This window comes from Danio rerio, chromosome 7, assembly GCF_049306965.1.
Source record: "Danio rerio strain Tuebingen ecotype United States chromosome 7, GRCz12tu, whole genome shotgun sequence".
In the NCBI taxonomy this organism is placed as follows: domain Eukaryota; kingdom Metazoa; phylum Chordata; class Actinopteri; order Cypriniformes; family Danionidae; genus Danio; species Danio rerio.
This window is the reverse complement of record NC_133182.1, coordinates 20,451,525-20,472,814: the sequence shown is the minus strand read 5'-3', so window position 1 is coordinate 20,472,814 and position 21,290 is coordinate 20,451,525. Positions and strand designations below refer to the sequence as shown.

General features: G+C 39.8%; 1 protein-coding gene and 9 non-coding genes across 20 annotated transcripts in view; all 10 read right to left on the bottom strand.

The window, feature by feature from the left end:
- si:dkey-19b23.12 overlaps positions 1-21,290 on the bottom strand; it is a 69,790-nt gene that overhangs the window by 11,425 nt on the left and 37,075 nt on the right. For 2 of the 11 annotated variants that reach the window (XM_073906978.1, XM_073906979.1), the window contains exons 2-9: positions 20,465-20,513; positions 20,122-20,367; positions 15,751-15,791; positions 15,614-15,672; positions 14,831-14,962; positions 14,336-14,547; positions 14,066-14,258; positions 13,730-13,923 (exon numbers count right to left, since the gene is read on the bottom strand). In XM_073906978.1, the coding sequence (XP_073763079.1) occupies positions 13,730-13,923; positions 14,066-14,258; positions 14,336-14,547; positions 14,831-14,962; positions 15,614-15,672; positions 15,751-15,778 (818 nt within the window). In that variant the 5' untranslated portion in view covers positions 15,779-15,791; positions 20,122-20,367; positions 20,465-20,513. Of the gene's footprint in view, positions 1-13,729; positions 13,924-14,065; positions 14,259-14,335; positions 14,548-14,830; positions 14,963-15,613; positions 15,792-20,121; positions 20,383-20,464; positions 20,514-21,290 lie in introns of all 11 variants that reach the window. The other 9 variants (XM_073906981.1, XM_073906982.1, NM_001386642.1 and 6 more) reach the window with 5 other exon arrangements.
- On the bottom strand, positions 367-460 carry trnai-uau (transfer RNA isoleucine (anticodon UAU)). Its single transcript has 2 exons — positions 423-460; positions 367-402 (listed from the first exon to the last, which is right to left on the bottom strand). It is a non-coding gene; the product is annotated as a tRNA-Ile (tRNA).
- Positions 671-764, bottom strand: trnai-uau (transfer RNA isoleucine (anticodon UAU)). Its single transcript has 2 exons — positions 727-764; positions 671-706 (listed from the first exon to the last, which is right to left on the bottom strand). It is a non-coding gene; the product is annotated as a tRNA-Ile (tRNA).
- On the bottom strand, positions 1,478-1,571 carry trnai-uau (transfer RNA isoleucine (anticodon UAU)). The gene is made up of 2 exons: positions 1,534-1,571; positions 1,478-1,513 (listed from the first exon to the last, which is right to left on the bottom strand). It is a non-coding gene; the product is annotated as a tRNA-Ile (tRNA).
- trnai-uau (transfer RNA isoleucine (anticodon UAU)) lies at positions 2,819-2,912 on the bottom strand. The gene is made up of 2 exons: positions 2,875-2,912; positions 2,819-2,854 (listed from the first exon to the last, which is right to left on the bottom strand). It is a non-coding gene; the product is annotated as a tRNA-Ile (tRNA).
- Positions 4,483-4,576, bottom strand: trnai-uau (transfer RNA isoleucine (anticodon UAU)). Its single transcript has 2 exons — positions 4,539-4,576; positions 4,483-4,518 (listed from the first exon to the last, which is right to left on the bottom strand). It is a non-coding gene; the product is annotated as a tRNA-Ile (tRNA).
- trnai-uau (transfer RNA isoleucine (anticodon UAU)) lies at positions 5,700-5,793 on the bottom strand. The gene is made up of 2 exons: positions 5,756-5,793; positions 5,700-5,735 (listed from the first exon to the last, which is right to left on the bottom strand). It is a non-coding gene; the product is annotated as a tRNA-Ile (tRNA).
- Positions 6,308-6,401, bottom strand: trnai-uau (transfer RNA isoleucine (anticodon UAU)). The gene is made up of 2 exons: positions 6,364-6,401; positions 6,308-6,343 (listed from the first exon to the last, which is right to left on the bottom strand). It is a non-coding gene; the product is annotated as a tRNA-Ile (tRNA).
- Positions 6,764-6,857, bottom strand: trnai-uau (transfer RNA isoleucine (anticodon UAU)). The gene is made up of 2 exons: positions 6,820-6,857; positions 6,764-6,799 (listed from the first exon to the last, which is right to left on the bottom strand). It is a non-coding gene; the product is annotated as a tRNA-Ile (tRNA).
- Positions 7,127-7,220, bottom strand: trnai-uau (transfer RNA isoleucine (anticodon UAU)). The gene is made up of 2 exons: positions 7,183-7,220; positions 7,127-7,162 (listed from the first exon to the last, which is right to left on the bottom strand). It is a non-coding gene; the product is annotated as a tRNA-Ile (tRNA).

The following is a 21,290-nucleotide window of genomic DNA, read 5'->3' as shown; positions in this document are numbered from 1 at the left end:
GAGCAATTACTTTATTGTTTACAAACAATGCAGTGATTCCTAAAAACATTCCTGGTTAAGATAACATTGGCTTAATACAGGGGTCACCAATCTCGGTCCTGGAGGGCCAGTGTCCCTGCAGAGTTTAGCTCCAACTTGCCTCAACATACTGCCTGGGTGTTCCAAGTATACCTTGTAAAACCTTGATTAGCTTGTTCAGGTGTGTTTGATTAGGGTTGGAGCTAAAATCTGCAGGACACCGGCCCTGCAGGAACAAGTTTGATGACGCCTGGCATAGATGATAGAACCTGCAGGTTGGTTACCCTCCACAACCTACTCTGGTCAAAGGTAATTTTCAACCCCCTTGTCTTCTTTATCTTAAAACTATGCTCCAGGTGAGGCTCGAACTCACAACCTCGGCATTGCTAAGCATTGTACTGTCTTATAAGTACCGCGCGCTGACCGATTGCGCCACTGGAGCTGTTTCCTTAAGGCTTTCAAACAATGCAGTGATTCCTAAAACATTCCGGATTCAGATCATACTGGATTAAAAGCTCTCACAGATCTTGACGTTTTAGTTCAGATGTAACAGATTTGCATAGATGGTACCATCTGCAGGTTGGTTGCCCTCCACACACAACTCTAGTCAATCGTGATTTCCTACCCACTTGTCTTCTAAATCCCAAAATCTTGCTCCAGGTGAGGTTCGAACTCACAACCTCAGCATTGCTAAGCATTGTACTGTCATATAAATACCACGCGCTGACCGATTGCGCCACTGGAGCTGTTTCCTTAGGCCTTTCAAACAATGCAGTGATTCCTAAAACATTCCTGATTCAGATCATACTGGAACAAAAGCTTTCACAGACCTTTATGTTTTAGTTCAGGTGTCAAAGATTTGCATAGATCTGGGGTGGCCAACCCTGTTCCTGGAGAGCCACCTCCCTGCAGATTTCAGTTGCTACCCATATCAAACACACCTGAACTAATTAATTAGGACCTGAACACCGCGTGATAATTACAGGCAGGTGTGTTTGATATGGGTTGCAACTGAAATCTGCTGGAAGGTGGCTCTCCAGGAACAGGGTTGGTCACTCCTGGCATAGATGGTACCATCTGCAGGTTGGTTGCCCTCCACATACAACTCTAGTCAATCGTGATTTCTTACCCACTTGTCTTCTTTATCTCAAAATCTTTCTCCAGATGAGATTCGAACTCACAACTTCAGCATTGCTAAGCATTGTACTGTCTTATAAGTAACACGCGCTGACCGATTGCGCCACTGGAGCTGTTTCCTTAAAAACTTCAACAATGCAGTGATTTCTAAAACATTCCTGATTCAGATCATACTGGATTAAAAGCTCTCACAGACCTTGATGTTTTAGTTCAGGTGTAAAAGATTTGCATAGATGGTACCATCTGCAGGTTGGTTGTCCTCCACATACAACTCTAGTCAATCGTGATTTTCTAACCACTTGTTTTTTTTTTCTCAAAATCTTGCTCCAGGGGAGGCTCGAACTCACAACCTCGGCATAGCTAAGCATTGTACTGTCTTATAAGTACCGCGCGCTGACCGATTGCGCCACTGGAGCTGCTGCAGTTAATGTCTTCAAACAATTGAGTGATTCCTAAAAACAGTTCTGATGATACAATTTACAGCTTGGTTAGCATAGAAAGATTAGTATCCAAGATGCAATCAGCAGGTTGGCTGCCCTCCACAATCTACTCTGGACAGCACTAGCTTTCACCCCACTTGTCTTATTTATCTAAAGACCATGCCCCAGGTGAGGCTTCAACTCACAAGCTCAGCGTTACTAAGCATCGTTCTGTCTTATTAATACCGTGCTCTGACCGATTGCGCCACTGGAGCTGTTTCCTTAAGGCTTTCAAACAATGCAGTGATTCCTAAAACATTCCTGATTCAGATCATACTGGAACAAAAGCTTTCACAGACCTAGATGTTTTAGTTCAGGCGTAAAAGATTTGCATAGATGGTACCATCTGCAGGTTGGCTGCCCTCCACATACAACTCTAGTCAATTGTGATTTCCTACCCACTTGTCTTCTGTATTTCAAAATCTTGCTCCAGATGAGGTTTGAACTCACAACCTCGGCATTGCTAAGCATTGTACTGTCTTATAATTCCCACGCGCTGACCGATTGCGCCACTGGAGCTGTTTCCTCAATGCTTTAAAACAATGAAGTGATTCCTAAAACATTGCTGATTCAGATCTTACAGAAATAAAAGCTTTCACAGACCTAGATGTTTTAGTTCAGGTGTAAAAGATACGTATTGATGGTACTTTCCGCAGGTTGGTTGCCCTCTACATACAACTCTAGTTAATTGTGATATTCTACCCACTTGTCTTCTTTATCTCAAAACCATGCTCTAGGTGAGGCTCGAACTCACCACCTCGGCATTGTTGAACATTGTACTGTCTTATTAGTACTGCGCGCTGACCGATTGCGCCACTGAGCTGTTGGTTTATTGTTTACAAACAATGCAGTGATTCCTAAAAACATTCCTGGTTCAGATAACATTGGCTTAATACTGGGGTCACCAATCTCGGTCCTGGAGGGCCAGTGTCCCTACAGAGTTTAGCTCCAACTTGCCTCAACATACTGCCTGGGTGTTTCAAGTATACCTCGTAAAACCTTGATTAGCTTGTTCAGGTGTGTTTGATTAGGGTTGGAGCAAAAATCTGCAGGACACCGGCCCTGCAGGAACAAGTTTGATGACCCCTGGCATAGATGATAGAACCTGCAGGTTGGTTACCCTCCACAACCTACTCTGGTCAAAGGTAATTTTCAACCTCCTTGTCTTCTTTATCTTAAAACTATGCTCCAGGTGAGGCTCGAACTCACAACCTCGGCATTGCTAAGCATTGTACTGTCTTATAAGTACCGCACGCTGACCGATTGCGCCACTGGAGCTGTTTCCTTAAGGCTTTCAAACAATGCAGTGATTCCTAAAACATTCCTGATTCAGATCATACTGGAACAAAAGCTTTCACAGACCTAGATGTTTTAGTTCAGGCGTAAAAGATTTGCATAGATGGTACCATCTGCAGGTTGGCTGCCCTCCACATACAACTCTAGTCAATTGTGATTTCCTACCCACTTGTCTTCTGTATTTCAAAATCTTGCTCCAGATGAGGTTTGAACTCACAACCTCGGCATTGCTAAGCATTGTACTGTCTTATAATTCCCACGCGCTGACCGATTGCGCCACTGGAGCTGTTTCCTCAATGCTTTAAAACAATGAAGTGATTCCTAAAACATTCCTGATTCAGATCAAACTGGAACAAAAGCTTTCACAGACCTTGACGTTTTAGTTCAGGTGTAAAAGATTTGCATAGATGGTACCATCTGCAGGTTGGTTGCCCTCCACATACAACTCTAGTCAATCGTGATTTTCTCCCCAATTGTCTTCTTTATCTCAAAAGCTTACTCCAGGAGTGGCTCGAACTCACAACCTCAGCATTGCCAAGCATTGCACTGTCTTATAACTACAGAGCGCTGACTGATTGCGCCACTAGTGCAGTTTCCTTAATACTTACAAACAATGTAGTGATTCCTAAAAACATTCCTGTTTCAGATAACATTGGCTTAATAGCTTTCAGAGACCTTGATGTGTTAGTTCAGGTGTAAAGGATTAGCATAGTCGATACAACCTGCAGGTTGGTTGCCCTCCACAACCCACTCTGGTCAATAATAATTTTCAACCCACTTGTCTTCTTTACCTTAAAACCATGCTCCAGGTGAGGTTCAAACTCACAACCTCGGCATTGCTAAGCATTGCACTGTCTTATAAGTACCGCACGCTGACGGATTGGCCCACTGGAGCTGTTGCCTTAATGTTTACAAACAATGCAGTGATTCCTAAAACATTGCTGATTCAGATCTTACAGAAATAAAAGCTTTCACAGACCTAGATGTTTTAGTTCAGGTGTAAAAGATACGTATTGATGGTACTTTTCGCAGGTTGGTTGCCCTCCACATACAACTCTAGTTAATTGTGATATTCTACCCACTTGTCTTCTTTATCTCAAAACCATGCTCTAGGTGAGGCTCGAACTCACCACCTCGAACATTGTACTGTCTTATTAGTACTGCGCGCTGACCGATTGCGCCACTGGAGCTGTTGGTTTATTGTTTACAAACAATGCAGTGATTCCTAAAAACATTCCTGGTTCAGATAACATTGGCTTAATACTGGGGTCACCAATCTCGGTCCTGGAGGGCCAGTGTCCCTGCAGAGTTTAGCTCCAACTTGCCTCAACATACTGCCTGGGTGTTTCAAGTATACCTTGTAAAACCTTGATTAGCTTGTTCAGGTGTGTTTGATTAGGGTTGGAGCAAAAATCTGCAGGACACCGGCCCTGCAGGAACAAGTTTGATGACCCCTGGCATAGATGATAGAACCTGCAGGTTGGTTACCCTCCACAACCTACTCTGGTCAAAGGTAATTTTCAACCTCCTTGTCTTCTTTATCTTAAAACTATGCTCCAGGTGAGGCTCGAACTCACAACCTCGGCATTGCTAAGCATTGTACTGTCTTATAAGTACCACACGCTGACCGATTGCGCCACTGGAGCTGTTTCCTTAAGGCTTTCAAACAATGCAGTGATTCCTAAAACATTCCTGATTCAGATCATACTGGATTAAAAGCTCTCACAGACCTTGACGTTTTAGTTCAGATGTAACAGATTTGCATAGATGGTACCATCTGCAGGTTGGCTGCCCTCCACATACAACTCTAGTCAATTGTGATTTCCTACCCACTTGTCTTCTGTATCTCAAAATCTTGCTCCAGATGAGGTTCGAACTCACAACCTCGGCATTGCTAAACATTGTACTGTCTTATAAGTACCGCGCTCTGACCGATTGCGTCACTGGAGCTGTTTCCTTAAAGCTTTAAAACAATGAAGTGATTCCTAAAACATTCCTGATTCAGATCAAACTGGAACAAAAGCTTTCACAGACCTTGACATTTTAGTTCAGGTGTAAAAGATTTGCATAGATGGTACCATCTGCAGGTTGGTTGCCCTCCACATACAACTCTAGTCAATCGTGATTTTCTCCCCAATTGTCTTCTTTATCTCAAAAGCTTGCTCCAGAAGTGGCTCGAACTCACAACCTAAGCATTGCTAAGCATTGTACTGTCTTATAAGTAGCGCAGGCTGACAAATTGCACCACTGGAGCTGTTTATTTAAAGCTTTCAAACAATGCAGTGATTCCTAAAACATTCCTGATTCAGATCATACTGGATTAAAAGATTTCACAGACCTTGATGTTTTAGTTCAGATGTAACAAATTTGCATAGATGGTACCATCTGCAGGTTGGTTGCCCTCCACATACAACTCTAGTCAATCGTGATTTTCTCCCCAATTGTCTTCTTTATCTCAAAAGCTTGCTCCAGAAGTGGCTCGAACTCACAACCTCAGCATTGCCAAGCATTGCACTGTCTTATAACTACAGCGCGCTGACTGATTGCGCCACTAGTGCAGTTGCTTTAAAAGTTACAAACAATGTAGTGATTCCTAAAAACATTCCTGTTTCAGATAACATTGGCTTAATAGCTTTCAGAGACCTTGATGTGTTAGTTCAGGTGTAAAGAATTAGCATAGTCGATACAACCTGCAGGTTGGTTGTCCTCCACAACCCACTCTGGTCAATAATAATTTTCAAGCCACTTGTCTTCTTTACCTTAAAACCATGCTCCAGGTGAGGTTCGAACTCACAACCTCGGCATTGCTAAGCATTGCACTGTCTTATAAGTACCATGCGCTGACCGATTGCGCCACTGGAGCTGTTGCATAAATTGCTTTCAAACAATGCAGTGATTCCTAAAACATTCCTGATTGAGATCAAACTGGATAAAAAGCTTTCAGAGACCTTAATGTTTTAGTTCAGGTGTAAAAGATTTGCATAGATGGTATCATCTGCAGGTTGGTTGCCCTCCACATAAAGCTGTAGTCAATTGTAATTTTCTACCCACTTGTCTTCTTTAACTCCAAATCTTCCTCCAGGTGAGGCTCCTGGCACAACCTCAGCTTTGCTAAGCATTGTCCTGTCTTATAAGTACCGCACGCTGACCGATTGGCCCACTGTAGCTGTTGCCTTAATGTTTACAAACAATGTAGTGATTCCTAAAACATTGCTGATTCAGATCTTACAGAAATAAAAGCTTTCACAGACCTAGATGTTTTAGTTCAGGTGTAAAATATACGCATTGATGGTACCTTCCGCAGGTTGGTTGCCCTCCACATCCAACACTAGTTAATCGTGATTTTCTACCCACTTGTCTTCTTTATCTCAAAACCATGCTCTAGGTGAGGCTCGAACTCACCACCTCGGCATTGTTGAGCATTGCAATGCTTTATAAGTACTGCGCGCTGACCAATTGCGCCACTGGAGCAATTGCTTTATTTTTTACAAACAATGCAGTGATTCCTAAAAACATTCCTGGTTAAGATAACATTGGCTTAAAACAGGGGTCACCAATCTCGGTCCTGGAGGGCCAGTGTCCCTGCAGAGTTTAGCTCCAACTTGCCTCAACATACTGCCTGGGTGTTCCAAGTATACCTTGTAAAACCTTGATTAGCTTGTTCAGGTGTGTTTGATTAGGGTTGGAGCTAAAATCTGCAGGACACCGGCCCTGCAGGAACAAGTTTGATGACGCCTGGCATAGATGATAGAACCTGCAGGTTGGTTACCCTCCACAACCTACTCTGGTCAAAGGTAATTTTCAACCCCCTTGTCTTCTTTATCCTAAAACTATGCTCCAGGTGAGGCTCGAACTCACAACCTCGGCATTGCTAAGCATTGTACTGTCTTATAAGTACCGCGCGCTGACCGATTGCGCCACTGGAGCTGTTTCCTTAAGGTAACAGCTTATAAGTAGCGCAGGCTGACAAATTGCACCACTGGAGCTGTTTATTTAAAGCTTTCAAACAATGCAGTGATTCCTAAAACATTCCGGATTCAGATCATACTGGATTAAAAGCTCTCAAAGATCTTGAGGTTTTAGTTCAGATGTAACAGATTTGCATAGATGGTACCATCTGCAGGTTGGTTGCCCTCCACACACAACTCTAGTCAATCGTGATTTCCTACCCACTTGTCTTCTAAATCCCAAAATCTTGCTCCAGGTGAGGTTCGAACTCACAACCTCAGCATTGCTAAGAATTGTACTGTCATATAAATACCACGCGCTGACCGATTGCGCCACTGGAGCTGTTTCCTTAGGCCTTTCAAACAATGCAGTGATTCCTAAAACATTCCTGATTCAGATCATACTGGAACAAAAGCTTTCACAGACCTTTATGTTTTAATTCAGGTGTCAAAGATTTGCATAGATCTGGGGTGGCCAACCCTGTTCCTGGAGAGCCACCTCCCTGCAGATTTCAGTTGCTACCCATATCAAACACACCTGAACTAATTAATTAGGACCTGAACACCGCGTGATAGTACTGTTTTATAAGTACCGCACTGACCGATTGCGCCACTGGAGCTGTTTCCTTAATGCTTTAAAACAATGAAGTGATTCCTAAAACATTCCTGATTCAGATAAAACTGGAACAAAAGCTTCCACAGACCTAGATGTTTTAGTTCAGGTTTGAATAGGTTTGAATAGATGGTATCATCTGCAGGTTGGTTGCCCTCCACATACAACTCTAATCAATCGTGATTTCTTACCCACTTGTCTTCTTTATCTCAAAATCTTGCTCTAGGTGAGGTTCGAACTCACAACCTAAGCATTGCTAAGCATTGTACTGTCTTATAAGTAGTGCAGGCTGACAAATTGCACCACTGGAGCTGTTTATTTAAAGCTTTCAAACAATGCAGTGATTCCTAAAACATTCCTGATTCAGATCATACTGGATTAAAAGATTTCACAGACCTTGATGTTTTAGTTCAGATGTAACAGATTTGCATAGATGGTACCATCTGCAGGTTGGTTGTCCTCGACATACAACTCTAGTCAATCGTAATTTTCTAACCACTTGTCTTTTTTTATCTCAAAAGCTTGCTACAGGTGAGGCTCGAGCTCACAACCTCGGCATAGCCAAGCATTGTACTGTCTTATAAGTACCGCGCGCTGACCGATTACACCACTGGAGCTGCTGCATTTAATGTTTTCAAACAATTGGGTGATTCCTAAAAACAGTTTTGATGATACAATCTAATGTTTGGTTAGCATAGAAAGATTAGTATCGAAGATACAATCAGCATGTTGGTTGCCCTTCCCAATCTACTCTGGACAGCACTAGCTTTCACCCCACTTGTCTTATTTATCTTAACACCATACCCCAGGAGAGGTTCGAACTCAAAGCTCAGCATTACTAAGCATTGTCCTGACTTATTAATACCGTGCACTGACCGATTGCGCCACTGGAGCTGTTTCCTTAGTGCTTTCAAACAATGCAGTGATTCCTAAAACATTCCTGATTCAGATCATAATGGATTAAAAGCTTTCACAGACCTTGACGTTTTAGTTCAGGTGTAAACGATTTGCATAGATGGTACCATCTGCAGGTTGGTTGCCCTCCACACACAACTCTAGTCAATCGTGATTTTCTAACCACTTGTCTGTCTTATCTCAAAATCTTGCTTCAGGTCAGGCTCGAACTCACAACCTCGGCATTGCTAAGCATTGTACTGTCTTATAAGTACTGCGCGCTGATCGTTTGCACCACTGGAGCTACTGCATTTAATGTTTTCAAACAACGCAGTGATTCCTAAAAATAGTTTTGATGATACAATCTACAGCTTGGTTAGCATAAAAGATTAGCATCGAATATACAATCAGTAGGTTGGTTGCCCTCCACAATCTACTCTGGACAACACTAGCTTTCACCCCACATCCTTGCTGAAAAATCCAGCTTAAACCAGCCTAGGCTGGTTGGCTGGTTTTAGCTGGTCGACCAGGCTGTTTTTAGAGGGGTTTTGGCCGCTTCCAGGCTGGTTTTCAGCCATTTCCAGCTTGGTCTTAGCTGGTCAGGCTGGGAGATGACCAGCAAAAACCAGCTTTACCAGCCTAGCCAAGCTGGGAGTCCATCCAAAACCAGCTATATCCAGCTTAAACTAGGCCGGTCAAGCTGGTTTTAGCTGAATTTGGCTGGTCATTTTCCAGCCTGACCAGCTAAGACCAGGCTGGAAATCACTGGAAACCAGCCTGGAAATGGCCAAAACCCCTCTAAAACCAGGCTGGTCAACCAGCTAAAATCAGCCAACTAGCCTAGGCTGGTTTAAGATGGATTTTTCAGCAGGGTTGTCTTATTTATCTAAAGACCATGCTCCAGGTGAGGCTCAAACTCACAACTTCTGCATTGCTAAGCATTGTACTGTCTTATAAGTACCGACAACTGACTTAATAGCTTTCATTATTTCATTATTTCATTAATAGCATTGTTATTTTAGATCTGGTGTAAAAGACTAGCATAAAAGCAGGTTCAGCAGGTTGGTTGCCCTCCAAAATCTACTCCGAACAGCACTAGCTTTTACCCCACTTGTCTTCTTTATCTACAGACCATGCTCCAGGTGAGGTTTGAACTCAAAACCTCGGCATTGCTAAGCTTTGTCCTGTCTTATAAGTATCATGCGCTGACCGATTGCACTACTGGAGCTGCTGTCTTAGTGCTTTAAGGCAAAAACAAGGTGCAAGGCTAAAGGGTACTCGCGGGGTCAGATTATACGCTGCTGCATTAGCGTCCTCTTTAATTTTAGGCGGAAAGCTACAATGACATGCTGCTTTTCTCATGCAACAGTTTCTGATGTAAACAAAGAATTTGGAGAAATTCTAAAGAAGCACAAGACTGCAAAACAAATTATCATCCGTGTGGGGCAGAATGATATTCAGAAGGATTTTTCAAGAAAGATTTTTTGTAAGCTCTTGGAAACAGTTTAAAGATTGAAAATTCAGCCGTTCATCAGTGGACCACTCCCTGCAAGAAGGACAAATATGTTTTTACAACTTCTTGGCCTAAATGTATGGCTGCAAAAAACATGTAACAGGAAAGGACTGAATCGACAACTTCAATCGTTTCTGGGACCAAAGACAACTGTTTACATCAGACGGCCTGCACCCAAACAAACTTGGTGCAAAGGTGTTAAAGGACAATATCTATTTCTCCCTTCATCATCCATTGGCTGTCATCATCCACACATCTAGCAAATGTCCGAATCATCACAGGACTTCAAATCAGCTCCTGAGTGGACTTGTGGCTGATGCATCACACAAGGACAGTAAAACCATGCAGCCAAAACACCCACTGTTGATAGAGACACTGACGCTTGTCCTCTGCTCAACAAAGACAGACTGTGACGCATCTTAACAGCATCAAGTCTTGTCATTTAACAATGATCCTCAAGAAAACAGCCATGAAAACATATTTTAGCAGCCAGAATCTCCAGACCCACAGCTCTGTCACCAGACACATTCTCATTGTCACCTTGCTCACCTCTCTTGGGTTTTTCAAAAAAGATGGAGGAACTGGTGTTTGCTGGAACTAAACTTTAACACTCCATTGCCGCAAGCCCCTAGTTGACAACCAAAAAGCGGCCTGCTCCACAACCACCTCTGAGCCCACCTGGAAAAGCCCTACGACTTTTGCCACATCGCCAGGGCCCAAACAATGCCCCATCTTCAGCTGGTGAACACAACAGCTCTCATTTATGTGTCTCGGGTGCCTGCTTAGACAACAGTATCTTTATCAGATGTTTACAGAACAAGCAGGAACCCAGTGTGTCTGTAGCTTTCTCTAAGCAGATTTGTGTTGTATTATGTGACAGAAAACTGAAGACTTCTTCAGGCCGTATAGCAAATCATTCAAATTTGGTGTCTATTAAATGTAAATCTGAGACTACTGTAAGGAAGTTAGCACTTTTAAACATCCGATCACTTTACAATGAGTCCCTTTTAGTCAATGATTTTATCAACACAAATTGCCTTGATTTTATGCTTTTAAATGAAACTTGGCTATAGATGACAGTTGTAGCGCAGCAGTTCTGAATGAAACAGCTCCTTTAAACTTAGATTTTTTGAGTGTTTAGGAGGTGGAGGTATCACTGCCCCATTTAAAGATGTCCATGAGTTTAAACAAGTATCATTTGGTGACTATTTGCCCTTTGAATATATAAGTTTAGCACTAAAAGGTGCTCCTCGCATTTTATAGATCATTATCTACAGACCTCCAAAATATTCTCCAACTTTTATTGATGATTTTACAGAGCTGTTATCAATAGTAACATCTGAATTTGACTATTTTACTTTTGCTGGGGATTTTAACATTCTCATTGATAATCCAGAAATCAATGCTGTAAGAGAACTGATGACTGTTTTTAACATTTTTGATCTGACTCAGCATGTTCAAGGACCCACACACAATCATAGACACTCTTGATCTACTTATAACTAAGGGTTTACACATTTCATCGACTGTTGTTAAGGCATGTTCCACTATCTGATAATTTCTGGATTTTCTTTAAAATATTGATAACTCTAGCTATTAAAAAATAGCCGTTTTTGTCAGAAAGAGATGCATAAATGAGAACACTAGTGAGCAGTTTATGAAGGCCATATCGCTAGCACCAAGCATATCTGCAGACTCTGTTGATTCTCTCCTTGATTTGTTTGACTCTAAAGTTAAGAATGTCATAGATGACATTGCTCCTGTTAAAGTCAGGAAGAGAACTGGCAGAGAGAAAGCATCTAAGAGACATTCAACAGTAGTTCAAATGATAAAAAGACTGAGCGTATGTGGAGGAAGACGAAACTAGTAGTCCATTGTAATATCTATAAAGACAGTCTTCCTGTTTTTAATGTAGAACTAAACACTAAGTAATGCTCGTACACTCTTTGCAACAATAGAGAGAGTCACCCCCCCCCCACTCATTATGTCTGATTTCATGGCAATTAATGTTAAAATCTTAGAATCAATCGTGCAAATTATGAAACCATCAACCTGCAGTCTTGACACGCTGCCCACAGCATTTTCCAAAAATGTATTTACCTGTTTAGAAATGGATCTTCTAAAAGTGGTAAATGCTTCACTTCTCTAAGGGATTTTTCCAAACTCACTTAAAACTGCAGTTGTTAAACCCCTCTTGTAGAAGAGCAACCTGGATAACCTGGATAAACTTCAAGAGATGTTTAGACAATTTTCAATCTGGTTTTAGACCACATCACAGTACAGAGAGCGCCCTTATAATCAATGATATCCACCTAAATACAGATTCAGGAAAACTAACAGTGCTGGTACTGCTCGATCTCAGTGCTGCATTTGACACTGTCGATCACAGCATACTTATAGGCTGAAAAACTGGGTTGGGCTGTCTGGGACGGTCCTCAAATGGTTTAGATCTTACCTTGAAGGGAGAGGTTACAGTATAGGTAACCATAGGTCAAGGTGCACACCCATGATGTGGAGTCCCACAAGGCTCGATTCTGGCACCTCTCCTGTTCAATTTTTACATGCTCCTTCTGCGCCAAATAATGAGAAAGAAACAAATCTCCTACCACAGCTATGCTGATGACACTCAGATCTACTTAGCCTTACTGCCTAATGACTACAGCCCCATTGACATCCTCTGCCAATGCATTGATGTAATGAACAGTTGGCTGTGCCGAAACTTTCTCCAGTTAAATAAAGAGAAAACTGAAGTCATTGCATTTGGGAACAGAGATGAGGTTCTCAGGGTGAATGCAAACCTTAGCTCTAAGGGTCAAACAACAACAAATAAGGTCAAGAATCTTGGTGTGACTTTGGAGTCAGATCTGAGTTTCAATAGTCATGTCAAAGCAGTCAGTAAATCAGCATAATATCATCTTAAAAACTTAAAGACTTAGAGAAACTTGTTCATGCTTTTATCAGCAGCAGGGTGGATTACTGTAACAGCCTCCTCACTGGCCTTCCCAAAAAGACAGTCAGACAGTTGCAGCTCATCCAGAACGCTGCGACCAGGATTCTGACCAGAACCAGGAAATCAGAGCACATCATGCCGGTCCTCAGGACTTTACACTGGCTCCCAGTTACATTCAGAATAGATTTTAAAGTATTATTACTTGTCTATAAGTCACTAAATGGCCTAGGACCTCAATTCATGACATATATAAACTAACTGAATACAAAGCCAACAAATCACTCAGATCTTTTGGATCATACAAACTAGAAGTTCCAAGAGTTCAGTGAAAGCAGGGTGAATCAGCTTTCAGCCACTATGCCCCTCGCGGCTGGAATCAGCTTCCAGAAATGATCAGATGTACTCCAACATTACGCACATTCAAATCAAGACTGAAAACATGGAAGCATTGCTTCCATATCACGTTTGTGGAGGACCACAAAATCTCATATTTTTCCATGTCTCGTCAATACCGCATTTATGACATTTATTATTGAAATAACGCCATACTATTCTAGTTAAATACATGTTATGTTTATATTATTAAACTAAAGAACAGTTTGAAATAGTACAATTTTATTTTTAGTACAACTTTTCTAAAACTAATTATTCTAAACTCTCGAATTTAATGTGATTCTATTTATAGATGCTAGTAATCTTTATGTTAACACATGAAGTCTGCTCTTATTGGAATGCTTTATTTCTAGCATAGAGACCAGGTTCATTGAGTACACAGGCCCTCAAACTCTCTTCTTAACATAAATGTTTGTTAAAATATTTGTCTTATAACAGAATCGTAAAATTTTTTGGGATTCTGAGAAAAATAAATATAAATGAACTCACCCTAGACCCCAAGCTCCTGTCCAGTCTGTTGTGCCCCAAGGGTTCCTTATTCGCACCATGTACAGACGAGATGCATTACACATGCTATGCAGAGTCTCTGACATACGGAGTTTTTTGACAGCAGTCACACCATATGCATGACCTTTTATTAGTCCACAGTCCAAAACTGATTCTAAAGCCTCCCCTTCTGCTGGCTGTAACACACAAAAAATGTGTTAAGAGAGTTAAAAGAGTTAAACATAAGAGTTGTGTGACTGAATATGTCATTGTTTATTTATATTTATCTAGGATTTGCAGAGTGTTACTTTAAAAAGTGTTTTCCTTATGCTTTCTTACCCGAATTGAGCAGGTGATGAGTGCTTTATGGCTGTGTGCATGGGCTAGTGTCTGGAACAGTATTTTTCTCTGGTCAGCGTGCTGGATCAGCTCTTCCTGATTCAGACTCAATGGTTCAGAGACGCCGCCAGTAAAATCAACTAGAGCTTCTGCTGTATTACCTCCCTCGAGAGCCTCATAACACCCATTTAGCCTAAGAAAGACAGAGAGAGAGAGAATATTAATTTGAAATAATATTCACTTTAAGAGTGTATTTACCAAATGTCTTACTTGGCATAGGCTTTCTCTAGCAAAGCGCTCCAGAATTCTCGTGGCGTTGCAGACCGACAGAAGAGCAGCGTCCCATCCCCGCTGACCGGCAAGCGATCATCTACTACAACATCTGTCCACTGGCCCAGTCGCCAGAAACGAAAGTGAAATATTCCTGCATATAGATCTGGCCGCTTTGGGTGCCACTCCTGTTCAGTGTGGTCTGGGATCACCTGAATAAGGGACAACAGAAAAGAACTGCGATATTTGCGCAATTAGTAAACAAACTAATGATCAAAAAGCTTAGGGTCTGTAACTTCACTTATCATTTTTGAAGGAGGTGTTTTGTGCTCACCAAGGCTGCATGTATATAAAAGAATTGTCTATATACATGCGCATACTCAACGGCCTATTTATAAGGTGCACTTTATTTATTGCTAACACTAGTCTGTTTCACCTACAGAACAGCTACTTAATGCTTATGTTTCATAATCTCCTATTTTCCAAAATACGGACCTTCTTCCAGAGCGAGGATTCTGCAGCCAAACACGATGTGGCTGCCACCATCCAGCAGTTACCCAGACTGCCCTGGTGCAGATCCCTTGTACTGATTCCATCCACAAAGAGTCGAGGGTCTTTACACAGTTCCTGGGTGGAAGACAGAAGAGCTTCTATTGTTTGTGTTTATGGTTAGATAAGTCTATTAAAACAAGACCTTTAAAGAACAATAAATATGGCATCTTTTGAATTAATATGAAACATTATGAAATTCTGATAACAAACAATATTTTATTTTGTTTCACATTATAGGATTGAACAATTGTATGCCATTTATAAATAGATAGTTTGCTCTTTAGATATTAATAACAATGGCAGACACTAATTTTTCATTAATCTTTTCCCTAATTTATAATTTCTGCTTTTATAGACTTCTTTGAAATTATCAACATATTGCTTCTTTAATGGTTCTTTGGTTGGTTTGTTTGTTTAGTTCAATCAGAATAGCATGTGTAAATGCAGCATAATATGCTGGTAATCTTTTTCATTTGGAGCCATACACGTGACACACGTACTCTACAAGGAGTCAGGTTCCCGACGCCTTGCAGCTGGCAGAAAGGCCTTTAATTAAACATATCTCTTATGATGCTGACAGTGCAGACACATTTAGAAACAGAAGAGTCACTGAGGTACATCCACTCTACTGATATTCAAAAGCTAAATGTTGGAGAGTAGTGATACTCCCAAATTTTGATTAAACTAACTATTAGCACTTGCACAATCAAAAAAGGATACTCATACGCTGGGTCTCTTCCATGTCAGTCCTGGAGGGGGCGTCCTTCTGTAGAAGAGCGACTCGGCTGAAGGAGGAAAGAGTGGATCTTGGAACAGAGCCCCTCGCCTCAGACATGATCTTTTCAGCTTATGATAACACTGACCTTGAAACCTGTAGACTTTTTCTGGCATACTGCACAAAGATCTGAGAAAAGAAGGATAAAGAAGAGATGGGTGATCTGAGTTCTGAAATTGTATTTCAGATCAACCTATGTAGATGATTATTCAGAAATAAAACACAGAATAATAAAAAATCAACATGAGATAAACGGTCACATAATATTTTTTCAATGATTGTTTAAAATACAACTAAGACATGCCAGTTTTAGAAAATAGTGATTAAAAAGTATATTTATATATCCTAGTAATTGAAATAAAAGCTTCTGGTATTTATGTGATGCCTTTGTCCAGATCTAGCAAGGTCTGTAAAGCACAATGTGTAGTGTTGTTCTGAACCCATGAGTTTAGCTTCAGTTTCAAGGATGATTGGGTAACGGTGTATTTGCCGACGGTGTAGTTTCCCTTGCAAATGGAGAAGGGTTAGACATGCCCTGGAGAGGTTAAAGTGTCAGGAGTCTCTGTGTGTGTAAAAACATCAAAATAAAATATGTTTAGAGGGAAAGTTTACGAGACATTTGGGATCAGCGTTTAAGAGTGATTAAATATGTCAAACTGAAATAAAGTCTGTAAATAAAAGGTTTGTGTGTGCATGTCTGTGTCAGAGAGAAAGTGTGTGTATGTGTGAAGGCATTTGATTTAGGGGACAGTTTAGCTATTGGGGGTCTGGCAAGGGGCACAGGGGTAGGCCAGTGGCCAACCGAGTGTGCTTGTTTAAGCCACCTATTAGTGCTTATGTTGAGTTGGTAGTTGTGCATGTGTCTGTGTGTGCAGAGTGAATCCAAGTTGTGTGAACATACCAGACACACCCACACTTGCCCAGCATGACTGACTTTGAGTCAGTGCAAAACAAAATAAAAACGTTATTATTATAATAAAAAAATAAAAAGTATTTTCAATTATTCAATTATCAAGACAGATTTAATTGAGAAATCATTATTTTCTATGAGAATAAGTATGAGTTAATGACTTTAGAAAATCTTGTTTAAATATAGTTTATTGGAAAAACAATTTTAACCTACAATATTCATAATGCAATGTATAATTTGTGGAGCTACGTTCAGGACACACTGTTAAGGGTTGATTTTTGTCTCTTTGTCTCCGCTAGCTGGCAGACAGATTGTTCTGGTTAGTAAGATAACACTGATGCAATTTTCAAAATGTGTCACAGATCATCAGTTGGACTGAGATCAGGGTTTTGACTGGCCCTTGCAGAACATTCCCCTTTTTGTTCTCAAGCTATTTCAATGTAAATTTGAGTCTGCATTTGGTATCATTCTTGTTAAATCTGCATCCCTGCTTCTGCTAAACAAAAGCCCAATCTCTGCAACATAGCACTGTATGTAAGAAGGTGTGTGTGTGTGTTGGGGTGGGGGTCTTTCTTTTTAGGCAAGGATTTAATAGTCCTATCACATGTGTTTTTAAATTATGACTAAAAAACAACTTTACCAAAATTCTTTGGGCACATTTTCACCTCAGATTCACAAGCAGGATAATTATGCTTGACAGTGGGGTTGTCAGGAAATGTGGTAGTTATTTTAATGATTCACATGTGGAGGCCAATTGTAAGGTAATTGTGTCCTTGTTAAGGCAATTGTTTTTAACTGAGTAACTTTAAAACGTTCACAACAGGACCAAAACTTTTCAAAGATCTTATTTCAGTAAATCTGAAACAAAGACACATAAAAACAAAGGATGGTGCAACACAGTCTGTCTGTCTGTCTGTCTACCAATCTATCTATCTATCTATCTATCTATCTATCTATCTATCTATCTATCTATCTGTCTGTCTGTCTGTCTGTCTGTCTGTCCGTCCGTCCGTCCGTCCGTCCGTCCGTCCGTCCGTCCGTCCGTCCGTCCGTCCGTCCGTCCGTCCGTCCATCCATCCATCCATCCATCTATATATCTATCTATCTATCTATCTATCTATCTATCTATCTATCTATCTATCTATCTATCTATCTATCTATCTATCTATCTATCTATCTATCTATCTATCTATCTATCTATCTATCTATCTATCTATCTATCTATCCATCCATCTATCTATCTATCTATCTATCTATCTATCTATCTATCTATCTATCTATCTATCTATCTATCTATCTATCAACATTATATTGTGTCATGATTTTTCCTGGTAAATGTATTTTAAAGAAGCTGTTGACATGAAAATGACCCAGATTTTGGTAAAATCCAAACAATCCATACATAAAAATAAACTTTTTTTACTTTCACCCAGACGTTAACAGTCTAGATATCTTGAATCGGCTCTGTGGGTCTTATCTATCCATGCTCTTTAGTTTTGATTTTCTATAGGTTTCAAGGGGATTGGTAGGGCCATTCTAGCAGCTTTATTTTCTTCTGAAACCAATTGAGAGTTTCATTGGCTGTGTTTGGGATCATTGTCTTGCTAAAATGTTCACCCTGGTTTCATCTGGTAGTGTAGGCGTTGAGACTGAAGCAACTAATATTTCTTTACACTGACAAGAGAGGACAGCTGAAAAAACGCAGCAAGATTTTAGCTGCTGTCTGGGCATTTTACATCTTTTTTAATGTGTTCAATATTTTTTCTTTTGTCTTTTTATTTTATTACTCTCTACTTACATTCTAAACCTATTCATGTTTTTCTGTGTACGGATAGAATAATAGATGGTTGTTAATGACATCTGATGAAAATTCCAATTTAACTGCACCTTTAGAAATATGTTTTCTGACAAAAATGATGATGTGTTCAATACTTATTTTACTATTCATAGACAACACTGTATGAACTATTACAAATTTTTGGCACCACTTTAGTTTAAAGGTGCTCCTCTATGTAAGTTTCTGACTCTTCTAAAGCATTAAAAAACATAGTTTATTTGCAGATATTTAAGAAACATGCTAAGTGAACATACTTGTTTATCTGAGAAACAATGGTAAAGAAATTTATTGGATGGCATCAGCCTCCAAAATGAGTTATAAAAACCCTTTCAAGGTGTTTTTTTATCAATGGTATAAATATTGCAAATGTAAATATTAGTTGAGCAGGTTACACTGTTACACCATGTCAAAACAACACGCAAAACAACATGGCAGAAACATTTAAATGGCAGAGCTGTTCAGAAACAAAGAATAGTGCTTTGCACTGCACACCAAGGAAATGGTAACCATATAATTAATACATATTAAAGCTCCTTAAAATCATTAAAAGTACACGCTAAGTGACTGATATTTGTTGATTTGCACTGAGACAGTTTTAACATTCATTTTCAAACCAAGTTAAATGTTTATTTTATTTTCAAGATAACAAAGGTAAACTGAGGTAAACTATATGCTGCTGCTTTCATTATAGCAATGCATATCATAGCAGTTTTATGCTGTCATGCAGCCGTGAGACATAGGCCTAGAAACCATTTCTAAAGTAGAAATTTCAGGTGATGGTTATTACAAAAACTCCTTTTAACATAAAAAGTTCCTTTTATCACGTGCCGTCATGTGTAGTTCTGTCAAAGTCTCTTTAAGGCAAGTCATTTCACTTGGCGGCCATCATTGAAACACCTTTCGGGCAGTGTGCTTGGGCATTCTGTCTGAATGGGAAAACATAATATTCTCCAAAACTGCTTGCAAAGCTTACCATTGAATTTCATATTAGGAACCTCTGTCTTTTTAGTTTTATTTCTAAACAATCATATCACAAAAAAACTGCAGAAAATCAAATCTGGTCAAAATCCCTCCCACTACAAAGAGTATCGTCAGTCTACAGCTATCGATGATTGGCTCCTGTACTAGAAGTCGGGCCTTATTCACCATATTGACTGTTACACTTTTCTCCATTCAAAATTATACGAGTGACATGTCTTGTGTCTTCTTTTGTCTTTGTTTACATTTAGTCAGGCGTGCTCACTCATGTCAGTTTCATCAATCTGGCAACCAGCATTTGCGTGGAGTAACTGGAGGAGGGGCAGAGTGAAAAAGTGTTTTGATTTTGGACTGCAATACTTAGTTCAACCATCAAGAGTCAATCTTACATACAACACCTTTATGTAACAATTCACACTGTTTACTACTGGCTTATTACCTGCCAGCACCTAAGCTTTTCACTCATCATAGCACATGTGCTGCTGATGATTAGACAATAAAAGTGATTTGATTTAAGATATTAACTGTTTATTACCACTTATAAAGTATGATCTTGATTTACATACCATTCCAACTACTACCTTACTAAATATTAATAACAAATTTATTGAGCTGAAAGTCTTAGTTAATGGTTTGTTAATTGTGAAAATTGTACATTGAAATTAAGTGTGACCAAAATTTATTTTGCCAACTAAATATCAAATGAATGAATGAATGAATGATACAACACTTACCTTAGCTTTTGTCTTTGCCTTTGTGCAATATACTCCTCGTGGATGTGTATCCTAAATGGCTGTTTCAGGTAAGTGCGTTATTTGTATGAGATGATATATATAAGCTGCTGGTCTTCAGTCATTCTGCTGTAGTGTCCATGTGTCTGACATAACATGATCGCCGCAGCAGGTGTTCTCTTTCTGTTTGACGTCGCTGTGACAACCGGCTTTAGTCTGGTAGAATAGGTGTGGGTCTCCTTGGGTCTTCTACACAGGTAAACACTTTGACAATCATTTGCATTTACAATATAATATTCAATTAATCCTTGATAGAAGTAATGTCGTGTATGTCAAGTGTGCCTACCTGCACATGGGCTGCTGTTTGTGGATGAAACTCCATCTGTCCAGCCAGTCTAAATGAAAACACGGTGACATAAAAAACAATTGCTGACACTGAGACAAGAGGACGTGCACACACACACACACATACACACACACACGCACACATACACACACAGTCTTCTTGCTTACAATGAAACTAAAGCTTTCCTATTAAGCCAACAAGGGTCACTTGCTTACATCTGTGCATAAAATATTTATCACAAAAAGTATAAACAGTGTAATATACTGTAGTAAAGCAGGCTTTAATATGTTTATTGATAATATTTTGCAGGTAAATTAATGGTTTGAGAAAAGGTTTTTTTCAGTGATGCTACAAAAAAAGTTTGATGGTCTCTTTAAAAAATTCTATTGATCCTGTAACTATCTTTCAACTAGATCTTTCTAACTAAGTTAGCACAGCCTTGAGATTATCTTACTAAAACATTTCAAGCTGAAAAATCATCTCTTTCTTGAGGGCATATGTGCATTTTACTGAAGGAAATGTACAAATGTGAACATTTCGGCCAATATTAATATTAATTTTCTGAGTCTGATTACCAAAGCTAAAGGCAAACAAATACAGTGTATTTTATATAAAAAATCAGCAATGATGTTTAACCACATGAAGTAATTCATAATTCTTTGGTTTATAACTGATATTCTAAAATCAACATCACTACATTAAAAAACAACAACCTGTGCTTTCATTTGTCCTGTCTAAACAAGGGTTGAATAACAAAACAATTAGTTCTCATGTTTTATCTTTTGTTTGTTTATTGCCTCTTTATGCTGAATTATTCATTGTAATC